Source organism: Muntiacus reevesi, chromosome 3 (genome assembly GCF_963930625.1).
Source record: "Muntiacus reevesi chromosome 3, mMunRee1.1, whole genome shotgun sequence".
NCBI classification, from domain to species: Eukaryota; Metazoa; Chordata; class Mammalia; order Artiodactyla; family Cervidae; genus Muntiacus; species Muntiacus reevesi.
Window position 1 is genome coordinate 263,090,691 of NC_089251.1, and position 17,705 is coordinate 263,108,395.

Sequence of the window (17,705 nt, forward strand, 5' to 3'; positions counted from 1 at the left end):
TAATTTTGCTTTAAAAGAATTTATCTGGAAGAAGAAATCACTATGACTGAAATATTTCATGAAATCAATAATATTCTATGTGATTATTGCCTATTTTAAGTGTATCCATAATGGTATTTTAATGCTAGTCTATTAACTGAAACATGTAACTGACTAATAACTTCCCTTTGTGCATTTTATATATATTTAGATTTAGAGAATTTATGCTTCTTGCCTATGCCTGAAAATGGCATATAATTTCTGAAAATGGTTATAATTTCTATTTGAATTTCAAGAGGTCAGAGTCCTTCTTACAATTACATGCAAATGTAACTGCTATTTCATAAAGGCTTAACAATCTAGTATTTCCACACACCTTAAGCTAACTGGTCCACTGTATTTTCAGAGTAGGTTTACAGACAGTTTCAATTTTCTTGTTTATAAATTTTCTATATTTATCATGTTCTATAATGAACATATATGACTTTCACAACTAGAAAATGAAAATAAAGAAAAATTCTTACCATACAAGCTTGACTCAGCCGATATTCCATAGTTAATACTTCCGGCAAGGTCTTTGAAGATCCCTCCATGAGTTGCCTTAGTGTGATCTTTAGCGAAGTTGGAGACATTTTATTAATTACCTATTAAAGAAAAAAAAGAATTTTTTTACTAGCTTTAGCCCAATACTCCCTTTACTTTTTAATAATAAACTAGCTGAGTTTTGATACAAATCACATTAAAATTTGCTCCTTAACAATACCTTCGTACAACAAAATCTCACAAAAGTAAGATTATGCCTTAGTCTAATCCTGGCAAAGCACCAAACAAAAGTTTTTAGTCCAGTACCACAAAAAAGATCATTTTTTCTTTATTAAAAAAAATATATATATAAAATGTTCTCTAAAGTTTAAATTCTGTCAGATTTAATCTCAAAAGAAGGAACACTAACAGAAATTCAAGTAAATTTAGATCATTTTGCTCTTTAAAAATGCCTTAAAAGTAGAGCTGATACTGACATTAAATAGAGGGTAAAGACAATGAACAGGAACTGAGAGCTTAAGAAGCTAATTAAAGGCAACAAATTGGCTTATTCTTCACCTAACTCAAAAGAATACATAAAGGTATAGGAAAAAATATAAATGCATATAATCCTGCTCTCTTCTGATAAAAGACTACAGAATATTCCCAATCTATTAGCATACTATGAGATGAACTTTCTAATCCTTCCATTAAAAAACCAAAATCACTATTTTAAAGACTGTCTTTAGGGCCTCCCTAGTGGCTCAGGGCTAAAGAATCTGCCTGCTCCAGCCCAGGCTGGATGCATGAGACAAGTGCTCGGGCCTGGTGCACTGGGAAGACCCAGAGGAATCAGGTGGAGAGGGAGGTGGAGGGGGGATCGGGATGGGGAATACTTGTAAATCCATGGCTGATTCATGTCAATGTATGACAAAAACCACTACAATGTTGTAAAGTAATTAGCCTCCAACTAATAAAAATAAATGAAAAAAAAAGAAAAAAAGAATCTGCCTGCCAATGCAGGAGACACAGGGTTGATCCCTGATCCGGGAAGCTCCCACGTGCAGCGGAGCAACTAAGTCTGTGTGCCACAAAAGCTGAGTCTGTGCTCTAGACGCCGGAAGCCACAACTACCGAGCCCAAGGGCAGCAGCTACGGAAGCCCGCGCACCCTAAGCCCACGTTCTGCAACAAGAACAGGCACCGCAGTGAGAAGCCCATGTACCACAACGAAGAGCAGTCCTTGTTTGCCGCGACCAGAGCAAAGCCCCATGGTAACGAAGACCCAGCACGGCCAAAAATAATAAATAATAAATAAATAACTATACAAAAGAAAAAAATAGCTTCAGTTCAGTTCAGTAGCTCAGTCGTGTCTGACTCTTTGCGACCCCATGAATCGCAGCACGCCAGGCCTCCCTGTCCATCACAAAGTCCCGGAGTTTACTCAAACTCATGCCCATCGAGTCAGTGATGCCATCCAGTCATCTCATCCTCTGTCGTCTCCTTCTCCTCCTGCCCCCAATCCCTCCCAGCATCAAGGTATTTTCCAATGAGTCAATAACTATACAAAAGAAAAAAATAGCTTAAAAATAAATTAATTAATTTAAAAAATATAAAAAAATAAAAACTTTCTTTGAACTGTTAAAAATGCCATGGAGAAAAGCTTCAGTAAGTCACAGGTTGCTGCAGCTGCTGCTGCTAAGTCGCTTCAGTCGTGTACGACTCTGTGCGATCCCATGGACTGCACCCTACCGGGCTCCTCCTTCCATGGGATTTTCCAGGCAAGAGTATTGGAGTGGGTTGCCATTACCTTCTCGAAGTCACAGGCAGTATTCACTTAAGAAGTATTCAATGTAGTTTTCAAATTACAGAGGTCAGAGAAGAAGAATAAATCATTTGTTCATACAATAGAAATTATTTAATCATTTAATTTGAATAGCAGATATTTTAAAATACTTGCAAGGCACAAGAGAAATAAATCAGTGCTAAACAGGTCAAAACAAATTATTTGAAAAAATATAGAAACCATTTTGAGTAGAAGTAATGTTTTCTACAAGGGGAAATGACACTTAGAAAATAAAAAAAGTAAGGAATACTAATTAGAGACACTGTATACAGTTGGATTTTTAATTTTTTAAGAAAAATCTAAAATAATATATCCAATCACTTTTTAAGAAGTTAGTAAGAATAATAACATAGTTAAAACAACAGATATCAAAACCCCCAAATAACAAACTCCTGTCCTACATTATGGTCGATTAACGTAAAGAGTCTTTAATGAAATCTCCCATTTATGGGTCTGCTCCAAATCTTCAGGATACCTTCTTCACACATTTTGAACAGAAATAAATGCCACCATTAAGAGAGAAAAAAGGCAAGTAACAGATAGGAGGAAGATATATGTAGCTTATGTACTGGATAAAGGACTTAATATGGATAGAAACATCCACATCCATAGAAATAACTCCTACAGATTAACAGTAATAATAAAAGACTTAATAGACACTTCACAAGAAAGGATACCACACAGTCAATAAAGGTATGAATTGATACTCAACCTCATTAGTCATCATGGGAAATGCAAATTAAAACTACTATGCAATGCTATTTTACATATATCAAAGTGACTAAAATGAAAAAGACAAGTAATCTCAAGTATTGGTGAGAATGTGGAGCAACTTACTATGCAAGGTAAATTGGTACAACCATATTAGAAAACTTCTTGACAGTAACCAACATAAATGTACATACTGTTAAATTAAACAGAGGCCATCCAACTGAAGTGCTCTTAATGCTTTAGTAGCCTGTAAGCAAACCAAAATCTAAGGCTGTAATGCCTCAAGTTTAAAAATCTAAACTTAAAAAAAAAAAAACTAAACTTAAGGACAACCAATCATAAACAACCAATTTAGGCTTTCCCAAATAAAGCTACTGCTTAAGCTACAGCCAATCAAATAAGCTTTGCTTCCACCTCCTTTCCATAAAAGACTTTGCCCATTTGGATCAATTTTTGCTCAAATAAACTTAAAAATTTTAATATCCCTCAGTGTATCTTTTAACAACACATGTGATTTTGCAGAACTACTCCTAGGTGTATACAGAAATGCGTATCTTTGTTACCAGAAGACATAGACCAGATTGTTCACAGCAGCATTATTTCTAACAGTGAAGACTACAAATAACCTCAAATGTTCTAGAAAAAGCAAAACTGCAGCAAATTTAATGCCCACTTCTATAGCGCAAACTTTAAAACACAATTTGGCATATCATTTTATTTTTAAATAATTAGCTTTACTGAAGTATAATTTACATATAATAAAATTCACTCATTTTAAGTGAATTTAGGTCTACAAATTTTGAGGTATACAGTTGTACAACTACCTCCACAATAAAGATATAGAACATTTCCATCACCCCAAAGAGTCTACTTCCCTCAGTTCTATCACAGAACAACAGTTTTCTGTGCCTACAGTTCTGGCTTTTCTAGAATTTTATAAAAATACAATCATACATTAAGTAATCCTCTGTGTCTGCCTTCTTTCACTTGGCATAATGCTTCTGAAATTCATCCAAGCTTTTAATGTACCAACTCATCCCTTCTTATAGTTGAGTATAATATTCCACTGTATGAATTTATCACAATCTGTTTACTCATTCAACACTGCCAGGGATTGGATTGTTTCCAGTTTGGGGCAACTACAAAGTTACTATGAACATGTAAGTAAAAGCACCTGTGTAGACATACGTTTATATTTTTCTTTGGTAAATCCTTAGAAGCAGGATTGTTGGATTTTTCCAGCAAGTGTACATTTAACTCCATAAGAAACTGCAAAACTGCTTTCCTGCCAGAAATATGAGATATAAGTGCTCCACATCTTTATCAACACCAAGTGTTGGTACTATCAACTTTTTAAATCTTAGCTATTCTAATAGATGCTCAGCAGCATCTCATCATGGCTTTAATCTGCATATTCCTAAAGATTAAAGATCTTGAGGGACTACCCTTGTGCTTCAGTGGCTAAGGTTCCATGCTCCCAATGCCTGGTCAAGGAACTAAAAATCCATCAAGCCAAAACTAAAACCTGGCACAGATATATTTTTTTAACAACAACAATAATAATAAAGATGCTGAGCATTTTTTCATGTGCTACCTAGCCATTTGCATATCTTCTTTGGTGAAATGTCCACACTTCCCATTTTTAGTTGTGTTCACATTCTTATGTCATAAGAGTTCTTCACATATGGTGGATTTAAGTCTTGTTATCAGATACGTGTCTTACAAATATTTCCTCCCAAAGTGTTGCTTCATTTTCCTAATAGTGTCTCTCAAAGAGGAAAAGTGTTTGACTTTAAATAAAGATTTATCAACTTTTTTTTCTTTTGCAGTTCCAGCTTTTCACATTAAAAGATAATCTTATCTAACCCAAAGTCACCGAGATTTTCTCCTAAGCTTTCCTTTAGAGTGGTACAGTCTTAGTGCTTCCATTTAGGATTGTAATCCACTTTGAACGGCATCTGGTGTGAAGAACCTCAAAGCATGTTACCCAAGATATGCCACCTTGGCATACTGATTATTTTGAGTTAAAGGCATTTGGGAAACAAGAGGTATAAGAAGGGCACTTTGACCCTCCTTTTCTTTCTGAAAGCAGGAGCTGCAACCCCCATGTGAAAGGTACCCTCCCTGTGCCAGGAGGAAGGAAGACATCCTGATCACCAGAAACAGGGTATTTGGGGCCAATGCGTGTGTGCTAATTCGCTTCAGTCATATCTGACTCTGAGACCCCATGGACTGTAGCCCGTCAGGCACTTCTGTCCATGGGATTCTCCAGGCATGAATACTGGAGTGGGCTGCCATTTCCTTCTCCATTGGGGCCAATAAATCTGAACAAATAAGCCTTGCTTACTTCTTCACCATGTACTACTCCTAACCAAAAGTTCTTTGTCTTGTCAATTCTTCACAAATGTATTGTCTTTTTTATCTAAAAGGTATGAAAGCTTCCTGCTCTAGTCATCCCTCAGGTCTTCATTCTCTTGTACAGACATCCACGTACATGTAAAAATTTAATAAAATCTGTATATTCTTTTCCCATTGATCTGTCTTATGTCAGTGTGATTCCTAGACCAACCAGAGAACCTTAGAGGATGGAGAAATTTTTCTTCCCTATAAGGGCAAAATAAGAGCCAATAACCGTTTTTTTCCTGCATATGGATATCCACTTGTTTCAGAGCCATCTGTTGAAAAGGCTTTCTTCTCCCCACTGAATTATCCTGGGAGTTCAGAGCAAGTTTCACTCTAGTATTAATTTATCCCCACTGCTCAAGTGTAAATCTTCTGGCTCATGGCAATGTGAACACTTCCCAGACCTGTGTGAATCTTGCTAATTATTCAAACTATTGTTTTCCTGTGACTCTTTCCCTGGTCTTGTGGAGTTTTACCCATAACGTTTACAGATCAATATCCTGGAAATTCCTCCAAGAAGAAAGCTGTGCAGTCTTAGGGCTCTCTTGTTTGTTTCCCTTCTCTCAGGAATCACATGTGCTGCCTGCTTTGTCCAATGTTTATAAATACTTGTTTCATACATTTTGTCCAGTTCTCTAGTTGTTTACAGCAGAAGAACAATTCCTGTAGCAAATTTTCTGAATACAGGTCAATTTATTCTTAAATAGTACAGTGTACAGGTAATTCTCAAAGCTTACAGAAAGACTAATAACCTTTTAAGTTTCTCTTTTTAATACTTTGCTACTACTCTTTCTTAAAATCTATGCCCTGGTTAATGTTCTCAGTTTTCCTATTTTTCCTCCAATTTTTCAGTGCACGAATTCTTTAAAGAGGCTTGTCATATTGGTGTATGTTAACTTCTTCAAGTAAAAACAGTTTCATTTTATTCTTCGTGAAATGAGCATTGTAAAATAAAAACACACATAAATCTCACATTGGTGATTAGAGAGAAGAAACACCTAAGAATCTAATAAATTTTCTAGTACTGGAAAAGGAACGTACATGCCCTCTGACTAAGCCTTTAACACAGCAGGTTGTCCCACATCAGTAACAAGAAAACACCTAGAGGACAAGTCAAAAGCAACACTGGATTCCCTGGTCATTTGCTTAGACCACCTTCCTGAACTCTAATCTGACTCACTGCCCCCTGCTCTTGCTTCTTGCCTCTCTTGGCCATGAACTTCATTCCTTAGTGCTCCTAAGGCTTAGCATTCTAAGAATTGAGGTGAGGCAGGTAGTCTCAACCTCTTCTACTTATGATTCCTTTGATTACTGACATCACTTGTAATCCTGGAAAAGAAATACTTCTCTGATTGGCCCCCAAGAACCTTCTTTACTTTGGCAAGCCTGCATGTCTCATTAACAGAAAAGGGAGATTGAAACAGGAGAGCACGACCTACAACTGAACACCAAGAAAACAAACAGCTAATTTAATATAAAAACCACAAAGATGTATCACCGCCCAGTCACTAGGATGGTTATGAGAAAAAAAAGAAAGACAAAATAACAAGCGTTGGCAAGGATGCAGAAGAACAGACACCTCTGTGTACTGTTGTCTGTGGTGCACCTGCTCTGGGGAGGAGTACAGAGGTCCTCAACACGTTGAAAATAGAAACCATGTGATGCAGCAATTCTACTCCTGGCTGTGTACTCAAAGAATTAAAAGCAGGTATTTGTAGACCCATGTTCACAGCAGCATTATTCACAAGAGCTAAAAGGCAGAAGCAACCCAAATGCTTCCAGATGGATGGATAAACAAAACGTGGCATAAACATACAATAGCATATTATTAAGCCTTAAAAAGGAATGAAATTCTGGTACCAGCTACAACATGGATGAACCTTGGTATCTCATCATGGTAAGTGAAGTAAACTAGTCACAATAGGAAAAAATGCTGTATGATTCCACTTATGCAAGGTGTCCGGTGTAGTCAAATTCACAGAAAAGAAAAGTAGAATAGTTGTTGCCAGGGGCTGGGAGGAGAGGGACATGAGGAGTTACGCTTTAATGGGTATAATGTTTCAGTTTTGCAAGTTGAAAATATTCCGGAGATTGGTGGCACAACAACGTGAATATATTTAACAATGCTAAACTGTACACTTAAAAGTGATTCAGAAGGGACTTCCCTGGCAGTCCAGGGAATCTGCCTTGCAATGCAGGGGTCACCAGTTCAACCCCTGGTAGGGGAACTAGGATCCCATAAACCGTGGAGTAACTAGGTCCTTATGCTGCAACTACTGAGCCTGTGCACTCTAGAGCCCGTGAAGCACACCCAGAGAGACCACAACAAAAACCTCACATGATGCAGTAAGATCCCGTGTGTCACAACTAAGACCCGACACAGCCAAATAAATTCTTGGCACCATGAACAACGTACCCCATAAGAAGGACAGGAGGCTTGATGAATTCCAAACTTAAGCATTATTTAAATAATGAAAAATGGTATACTGGAACTTAAGAGGAAAATCTAAGAAAGCACATTAGAAGCCATAAAATAAGGTACAATGAAAATCCCATCAGTTGCAAAGAATTTACCACTTCCCTATATCATTTTTTAAGCCCATATGTTATCCTATAGTGAAAGTGAAAGTCGCTCAGTCGTGTCCGACTCTTTGCAACCCCATGGACTATACAGTCCATGGAATTCTCCAGGCCAGAATACTGGAGTGGGTAGCCTTTCCCTTCTCCAGAGGATCTTCCCAACCCAGGGAGTGAACCCAGGTCTCCTGCATTGCAGGTGGATTCTTTACCAGCTGAGCCAACAGGGAAGACCAACAGTGATTAGTAGTTAAAAATCTAAAGAAAGGATTAAAGAAAGACCTTATGTTACTTAATGATAAACAAGTATGTTGAAAAGAATTCTGTCCTTCTTCATGGACAATCCAGGAGAGAAAAGAACCCCTAAGACAGAGCAGATGTTTGCAACTTCCAACATCAACACAGCCTAGATCACTTGGGCTTGCAGAAGACAGGAATCCCTGAAAAGTCCACAGGGTTAGGAGTAATCCTTGAGGTTTACTGACACAGAGTTAGAATCTTCTTTAAAATTTGTTCAAACACATGATCTGCAAACCTGTCACTGAAGCACTAAAAACTATCTCCTCCTTCCGGGTTGTTTTCTGGTGTGTGTTCCGGCTGGCATAATTAAAAGGAGCCCTATATCTAAACTCTGTCAGGGAAGCCTCAGTGGGAACTTTTGATCCCCATATGATGTTATGCCCAGCAGATACTAATATGTGGAGCCACATTCATTCACCAGAGCAGGTCAACTGAATAAAAATGAACATTGGTCCTTCCAGTGAGAGCACTCAGTGCTGATCCTAGCTGTGATAGGTGATTTGCCAAGTAGCCTCCTCTGAATGCAGAATAAACATGCTGCCAGAGGAATGGGAGAAAAACTGATCAGAGTTCCATCCCTCAGTTTTGGGGTACGCCAGCGGTTTTAAAACAATGTGGCTAGTTGCTTTTCTGTACTGCCTTAAAGTGGTACTATAGAGCCTATGAGATAATATGCTGCCCCATGACTACTTTCAAATGAAACTGCCGAGTGCATACTTAACGCTGGGCGGGGCGGGGCCAGGAATGCTGGTTTCTGTGTTGCTCTGAAACCAAGAGAATCAACTTCCAAGTCAGAATCCTTGAAATAGAAAATGATTACCAACATTTATGCAAACACTCCTGAGAGTTGTTAATGGTAACATTACTTTTGTGAATTAGGGAAACCTATGGCTGTTTGGGGCTTCCCTTGTGGTTCAGCTGGTAAAGAATCCACCTGTAATGTGGGAGACCTGGGTTGGGAAGATCCCCTGGAGAAGGGAAAGGCAACCCACTCCAGTATTCTGGCCTGGAGAATTCCATGGATGAAGGAGCCTGCTGGACTTCAGTCCACAGGGTCGCAAAGAGTCTCACATGACTGAGCAACTTCACTTTCACTTTCATTTTAAAAGTTAATAAAATCCCCATACTAAATAAGATCCTAAGAGACAAATTAACACTCCCTCAAAAATGAGGAAATGTTTTCATCTTTACAGGTAAGGTTTAACTTAAACTTTTGTCAGTAAGTTATCTGACAACTGAAATGCTATTCCTATAAATTAAAAAATACTATCAGATAATGAGAAACCACCTTGTCTTTTCAGGATAAGGAAACATACTTTTTCTTTGCTTTGTCTAGAAGTGTAAAATAAGTTTAACAGTCACATGATAGCTCCACAAATGTCAGTGTCCAGTGTACACTCATTTACACAGAAACAGCTTTCTTCTGCTGTCACAAGATGAGTCATGTTGAAGAAAGACCAAAGTGTGCTAACATGGGAATACCACTTAGCACTCAGCTATGGCTGAAGATGGAGCCTCTTGCTAGTTTAAAAGGGACCACTTTCTTATTAAACTTTCTGCTAATAAGACCATATCCTGACATGTTGCAAGTTTAACATAACTTACATTTTAATGTCACAATTGCAATAAATTATAAGGTGACTGTTGTCCATCAATCCAACCCTTCTAATAAAAATGTCCCTGAACATTTCTCCCTCAAGACAAAAAGGACTACTGGAGATGAAGCATGCTTATGAAGTCCTTCTCTGTTCCATTCAAAGAACCTAAAAACAGCTTAGCTTTGCTGTCAATATCCAGTGGGTAGACAAGGCACTTAAGTTTAGGTAAAGGTTTTGTGGAACCACTTTCTGATGCTCAATGGAGTTCAGAAAAAACACTGTGCAGTGGGCTACGTCCGCACCACAGACCCCTGACACCCCTCAGAGGCTGCTCTATCACAAGAATTCACCACACTCCGGGCAGAAACAATCTATTTCTTACCTTCAGCTGCTCCAGGGCAAAAGATGAACCGTCTTGCTGTAAATTGTCAACAATCTGTTCCACAGTATTAGCTGAGAACCAACTATTAAAAAAAGGAAACATATGACTTCAATAATATGCAAGCGATTTCTTCTTTCCATGATAGCAATGAATCTAAACATAGACTTCCCTTAAACTTTATTTCAAAAATGAAAAAAACTTCCAACCTATACTACAGGATGATGAAATAAAATGCTGCCTCTCTGGGTATGTGCTTGCAATCTACCTTCACTAATATGAATAAAGCCTAAATTTTCTCTTCTGCTTTCTTGAATCTATTATATATACATAAATGACATCTGAACTTTTAAAAAAAAAACTGATGCTTCTAAAGTATAAAGCTGGTTGCCTTTCATCCCAGTGGTTTCTTCCCTCCCCCTATGTTTCAGCCAATCTGTCAGTCTCTCAAACACTGCACAAAACTTTTTGCTGACCAGCTTGATAAGACCTTCAGAGAAGATGACTTCATGAAGATAAAAGACAAGTTAATTGTTATTTTCTAGCCTCTCTTTCCCATTAAAGAAAAAGAAAGATGTTTTGTGATAAAATGAAACAGCATAATAGATTACTTAAATATAATGAATTTACTTCCCCCTGAAAGAGTGGGCAGGAAGCCACTTTCAAACACTATGTTATCTGATCTCAGAATTCGGTGCACTGTCAAACAGCACAATTACAGTGTCAGTAAATTCAATTTAATATAGTCTTTCCAAAGGAACAGATATAATTGAGATCTCTCTTTAAGTACCTGTTTATTTTGTCCATGTGTTCCTCAAGTATAAAAGGCTTGTCTTGATCAATCTTTGACTGTTTGAAAAGAAAACCTTTAATTAATTTGAAGTAATACAAATCTTTGTAAAACCTTTAAAATTTTCACCATATTTAACGATATATTTTGAGGGAAATTATAACTTTCAGTCAAAATTACATCCAGTCTCATAAATAACTACCACTGTATGTTCAAAAGTCAGACTATGTATTATTCCAGACTAGCACTTGATGAAAGTATCAACAGCAAAAAAAAAAAAAACTGCTTTTGTATTTTTATTTGTAGGCATTATACATGATGATGTCATCATCAAAGTGTGTCAGTGAATTTAAGGATTGCAAGGGACCTCAGAAGTCATCCTGCCCCAATTTCTGATACAGAAATTGCTACCACATCTCTGATGTCCCCACAGCATTGACCTCCAGGGGAAAAACACTACCTCAGAAAAGAACTCATGAGTGCGTGAAAAACTATAATTAGGATTAAAGAAAAAATTCTGGACCAAAAACCCACCCTCTCCTGTTTATAGTTCTAGTTAATCCCCCTGAGTTAATCTCTTCTTGCACAGTGCAGTTTTGAGTCCCCTTACAATCCAGAGCCACCTTATGTACTAAGGGGTTTATGAAGTTCATTCTCCAGGAGTGTGGTACAGTACCTTAGCTGCAGGGGTGGCTGAATCACAGCACAGCACAAGGCTCTGCATACCCCTGCTTGTTTTGGAAACAATGCTTTATACAACGGGACTAACTGTCAGGGGAAGCACACTAACCGAAACTACACACCCTGGCCAGTACCATTTGTGTGAGATGTTTCAGGACAGGAGGTCCTAAGGAACACAGAACTAATAATTTACTACCAACCAGAAGCGTTCAGAAAAGATCAAAAGGAGATACCACGTGTCCTACCATCTCCCAGAATTCTTCTCACTGGCATCCACCTTGGCTGAGCAATGTGGAGGCCACCAGGAAGGACTCTGAATCAGAATGACTGACCAAAGACAACCCAGAAACTAGTCCCATACCATAAAACCCGAGACTGCAAGCCATGGGCAAGGCAGTTCTGGGCTCTTTCACCCTCCTGCTCTCCATCAGGGCACCCCTTGCCAGTAAAATCTCTTGCTTTGTCAGCACGTGTGTCTCCTCAGTAATGCATTTCTGAGTGTTAGAAAGAGCCCACTCTCAGGCCCTGGAAGGGGTCCCCCTTCCTGCAACAACTCTGGCTTAGTTTGGGTGCAGTCTTATTATGCTTCTGGTTTCAACTGAACAGTTAAGACTTTTTTTAAACTGGTGCCATTGTAGGCTACATTTCTCCCATCCTGTACTTATGAATTTGGTACCCTGAACTGAAATTCAATGAACTCTATTGTGACATTGTGACTTAAAAAATATGTAGCTGGTCTTCACCCATATATTTGGCCATTTATTCCAGGCTCACAGTTCCCAAAAACCCACGGAAATCCATAAGTGGAGCATCTTTTGTTATAATATTTGGTCTTTTGTCCTCATGAAATGGATGTCTTCTGTTATTCACAACAAGCCCTTTTCAATCATACCTTTGTTTATGTTCCTGAGGAAAGCCCCCAGGTCCCAGGGGAACCAACCAAGGGAACTTTGAGTCTCATCCCTCACTGTCCACACCCTCCCACACCTCCCCCTCCTCCACCTCCAGTGAAGGGAAAGGGACTGGAAATTGAGTTTGATCACCAATGGGCAATGATTTAATCAACTGTCTCTATGTAATGAAGCCTCTGTAAAAACTCCAAAGGATGGGGTCTGGAAAGCTTCCAAGGTGATAAACATGCAGGGAGAGTGGTTCACCCCAACTTCATGGGGACGGAGCTCCTGGGCTTGGGCCCTTCTGGACCTCACCCAGAAGGTGTATCTGTTCACTGAGCGGTGCATTCATATCCTTCATCGTATCCTTTATAATAAACCAATAAATGCTATGTGTGTCCCTGAGTTCTGTGAGTCATTCTAGCAAATTAGCAAAGCCAAGGAGGGGATCATGAGAACCCCAATTTACTGCCAGTCAGTGAGAAGTACAGGTGACAACCTGGAGTCTAAAGGACGGTCCATCTTGTGGGATCAGGCCCGTGAGCTGTGTGATCTGATGGTAACCTCAGGTAGGCAGTGTTAGCACTGAAATGAGTCACAAGACACCCAGCTGGTGTTGTGGAGAACTGCCTAATATGTGGAAAACAAACATGTCTGGCGTCAGACGTGTTGTGAACATGGTAGTAGTGAGAGAATAAAGGAAACACATGGAATGTTTCCCCATATGTCGTTCAAATTTCATATTTTTACTATTAAACATATTACTCTGAAATTTAAGTGGTTTTTTTTTTTGCCCACATGTTTACCCAACTTATTTTCTTAGTTTCAAATCAATCTGATCAAAATGCCATCAACATTCTTATCCAAATAACTGAAAAAAAAAACACTGAATAAGGCCAAAATGACTTTACTTACAGACCAACAGCTACACACTTATCAGAACTCTCTGATTAGGCCCTTCAACCTCCACACACTATAATCCATCCCACATTTATCCAACTTGGCAACACGAGAGACTGTCAAATGTTTTGACAAACTCTGATGAAACCCTCACATGTTTGCATTCATATTCACAGCACTAAGTATTCAAGGCCCATGAATCTCTACTCATGTTTTTCAGTTCTAGGTAATTTTAGGGTGAGGGGGAACTATTTCTCTAAATATTTCCTATCCTCTATTACAAATTCCTGACAGTTAAGATATTGGACCTCCTGGAATAATCTTCCTTTCTCTTCATTTTTCATCTTATTATCCTCTTAGAGTTTTCCTCATCCACCAATTTTAGTCTAATCTATTGTGGGTTTTTCTTCTCCCTTTCACTGTCATATTTTAAATATCTTTTTTATTCTTTAACTATTTCTCTTAGTAACAGATGCTCTTTATTTCACAGATAAAATATTTTCCTCCTATCTGAAGACTAAAAAAAAAAAAACACAGCCAAATCTATAATTGTTTAGTTTCCTTTTCCTTGCACTGTCTACTCCCTCCGAGTACCTTTTTTGGCCAGTCTCTGGTTTTTAATGCCTGACAGTCCTTGTTTTTCTGTGTGAAGTACTAAAATTTAGAAGCTTTGTAATGTCAATTGCAATTACAGAACTGTCAATTATCTATACATTATGAGGTGATCACACAAAGGCCCAAATGTTTCTTTCATTAGAGGGGTCCTCGAATGTCAATAGCTACACTTTTTCTTTTCCTTCTAATGAACTGCTTGGGAGTGGAATGGTGCTATGTGCTAAATGTTTGTGTCCCCACAAAATTCACATTGAAACCCTAACTCCGATGTGATGGTATGTGGGGGGTGAGGCCTATGGTAGGTAACTAAGTCAAGAGGATGGAGCCCTCAGGATGGGATTAGTGCCCTTATACGCAGAGCCCTGAGAGAACTTACTTTCTCTGCTGTGTGAGGATACAGCAGGAAGGCATTCATCTGCAGAACAGGAAGAGGGCCTTCACCAGGAATGTAATCAGCTGGCACCTTGATTGTGGACTTGCCAACCTCCAAAACCATGAGAAACTTCTGTTGTTTAAGCCACAGGTCTACAGCATTTTTGTTATGGCTGCCCAAACTAAGATAGATGGTACGTAAGAAATCTAAGAGCCAACCAGGAAAAGAGGCCAGCATTCTTCCCATTTAATGTGTTCTGCACCTTTTCAGTAGAACATCTGCCCTGCCCTTAGCCAGCGACACCCTGTCAGAGGCCTTGGTACCTACAAAGAGTCTACAGCAAGAACTGGTTTGCTTATTGGCTTCCCCCATTGAAGGATAAGTAGCTGCCCTCATCCTTCCACTTTCAAGCTTCCAAAATAGTGACATCTCATACCTGCCACTGTCTCCTCTTCTGTTCTGCTTCTCTTTGTGGATTCCTGCCTTTTCTATTCCTTTATTATAATTTTAGTGGGGTTCAGGAGAGAGCATATATTCAATCTATTGATATCATTTTTAACTAGAAGTCATATAGCATCTTTATAGATTCTCAGTGCTCAAAAGAAAACTTAAGGTAGACTACATAAGCAATTAAAAGAAAACACTGCAATGTACTTCATATTATATTCAGACATATACCAGAGTTTCACTTTAGCAGCTCCACAAGTAGCATCTACATTGAACCTACATTATAGAAAAGTCACAGTGTGTTGTAAAAAGCCCTTGCAAGGGCCAGTCACGAGGCTATGCCCTGAAATTCACCAGCAACGAGAAAACAACCCATGTAGTTGCAGGTAAAGAAGTCATCTTCTCAGATGGCTGTCCTAACAATTGTGAATCACTGATACTCCCATCAGGTTTTAACATAAATAAATCCCAGTGTGTTTATTTATATTCACAAACTATAATATTCATCAACTTCTAATTTTTCAGTCACTCCCCCTTTCCCATGAGTTAAAATCTGAGGTTAGAATACTGACAAGATTACCTTTACGTGGTAAGTTTCTAAGACATCTGCAATATTTTCTTTTGAGGGAGATTTCAGGGCTAACAAATCTTCTTCTAACATGCCCAACTACAGGTGGAAAAAAAGGAAAACATTTAAAAACCCATAGAAACACAATTTTTTTTTAAGAAATCTTATTCTTTAATAAAAATCCTTGTCTTAAAATTATGACACTCTTCAGCTGAGTCAATGAAGGCAATTTTTGCTTAAGCTGAAGGCACACACATTCCCACAAAGCAAATGCTGCCTTGCAAGGAATGAATAAAGATGAAAAAAACTGAAGAGGAGAAAGAGAGACATTCATCTTTGTTTCCCTCTGGCTATTGAGCACTCGAAATGTGCTATTGCAACTAGTACAGCCACTATGGAAAACAGTGTGGAGATTTCTTAAAAAACTGGAAATAGAACTACCATATGACCCAGCAATACCACTTCTGGGCATACACACTGAGGAATCCAGATCTGAAAGAGACACGTGCACCCCAGTGTTCATCGCAGCACTGTTTATAATAGCCAGGACATGGAAGCAACCTAGATGCCCATCAGCAGACGAATGGATAAGGAAGCTGTGGTACATATACACCATGGAATATTACTCAGCCGTTAAAAAGAATTCATTTGAATCAGTTCTAATGAGATGGATGAAACTGGAGCCCATTATACAGAGTGAGGTGAGCCAGAGGGATAAAGAACATTACAGTATACTAACACATATATATGGAATTTAGAAAGATGGTAACGATGGCCCTATATGCAGGGCAGAAGAAGGGACGCAGAAGTACAGAACAGACTTTTGAACTCTGTGGGAGAAGGGGAGGGTGGGATGTTTCGAGAGAACAGCATGTGTATTATCTGTGGTGAAACAGACCACCAGCCCAGGTGGGAGGCATGAGTCAAGTGCTCGGGCCTGTTGGGCTGGGAAGATCCAGAGGAATCGGGTGGAGAGGGAGGTGGGATGGGAGACCGGGATGGGGAATTCATGTAACTCTATGGCTGATTCACATCAATGTATGACAAAACCCACTGAAAAATAAAAAGAAAAGAAAAGAAAAAAAATAAATAAATAAAAATTAAAAAAAAAAAAAAAAAAGAAATGTGCTATTGCAACCAAAGATCTTAACTATAAATTTTACTTTAATCAATTTTAATTAAAAACTGCCACATGTTACATTTAACACAATGAGTTTCAACTGCTATGATAAGACTGCTGTCCTCACTTTGGAGATGGGAAAACTGGAGCTAAAGAGGCTAAATTCAAGCTAGGATTTAAAACCAGACTGTCCATCTGCACATCCTTTGCCACTATGCTAGCCTGTGCTAAGAAAACTGACCGTGTGGCTTAAAAAAAAATTTTAACACTGAAATGTTGTGAAGTAATTAGCCTCCAACTAATAAATAAATAAATAAATAAATTTTTTTAAGACAAAGATAAGTTCCTTACAACAAATACCCTTTTAGAAGAGTTTTTAAGATCATATTTTACAAACTTTTAAATGCACTGGGGAAACTAACAGGAGAACCTTTCAAAAATATCTTTACAAAAGCCACTGTTGTCGTTCAGTCACTAAGTCATGTCCAACTCTTTGCAACCCTATGGACACAGCTCACCAGACTTCCCTGTTCTTCACTATCAGAGTTGGTTCAAACTCATGACCATTGAGTTGGTGATGCCATCCAACCATCTCCTCCTCTGTCACCCCCTTTTCCCCCTGCCTTCAATCTTTCCCAGCATCAGGATCTTTTCCAATGAGTTGGCTCTTCATATCAGGTGACCAAAGTACTGGAGCTTCAGCTTTAGCATCAGTCCTTCCAATGAATATTCAGGCTTGATTTCCTTTAGGAGTGACTTGTTTCATCTCCTTGCTATCCAAGGAACTCTCAAGAGTCTTCTCCAGTACCACAGTTCAAAAGCATTAATTCTTCAGCGTTCAGCCTTCTTCTTTTATAAATTCAGATTTTTATATATTAGACTTTTTTAAAATATTACTTTTTTTTTTTTTACACAGACTACAATTATTCATTAAAAGATACTCACTGGAGATACCAGGCAAAACAGCCCTGGATCTAGATTTAATTATCTCCATTTTGCATACA

General features: G+C 38.5%; 1 protein-coding gene across 3 annotated transcripts in view; it reads right to left on the reverse strand.

Moving 5' to 3' along the window:
• The window catches only part of HIBCH (3-hydroxyisobutyryl-CoA hydrolase), a 113,729-nt gene that overhangs the window by 6,997 nt on the left and 89,027 nt on the right, over nt 1-17,705 (reverse strand). For all 3 annotated transcript variants that reach the window (XM_065931941.1, XM_065931940.1, XM_065931938.1), the window contains 4 exons: nt 15,594-15,680; nt 11,105-11,163; nt 10,318-10,399; nt 504-623 (listed from right to left, as the gene is read on the reverse strand). In XM_065931941.1, coding sequence (XP_065788013.1) covers nt 504-623; nt 10,318-10,399; nt 11,105-11,163; nt 15,594-15,680 — 348 coding nt within the window. The remainder of the gene's footprint in view (nt 1-503; nt 624-10,317; nt 10,400-11,104; nt 11,164-15,593; nt 15,681-17,705) is intronic.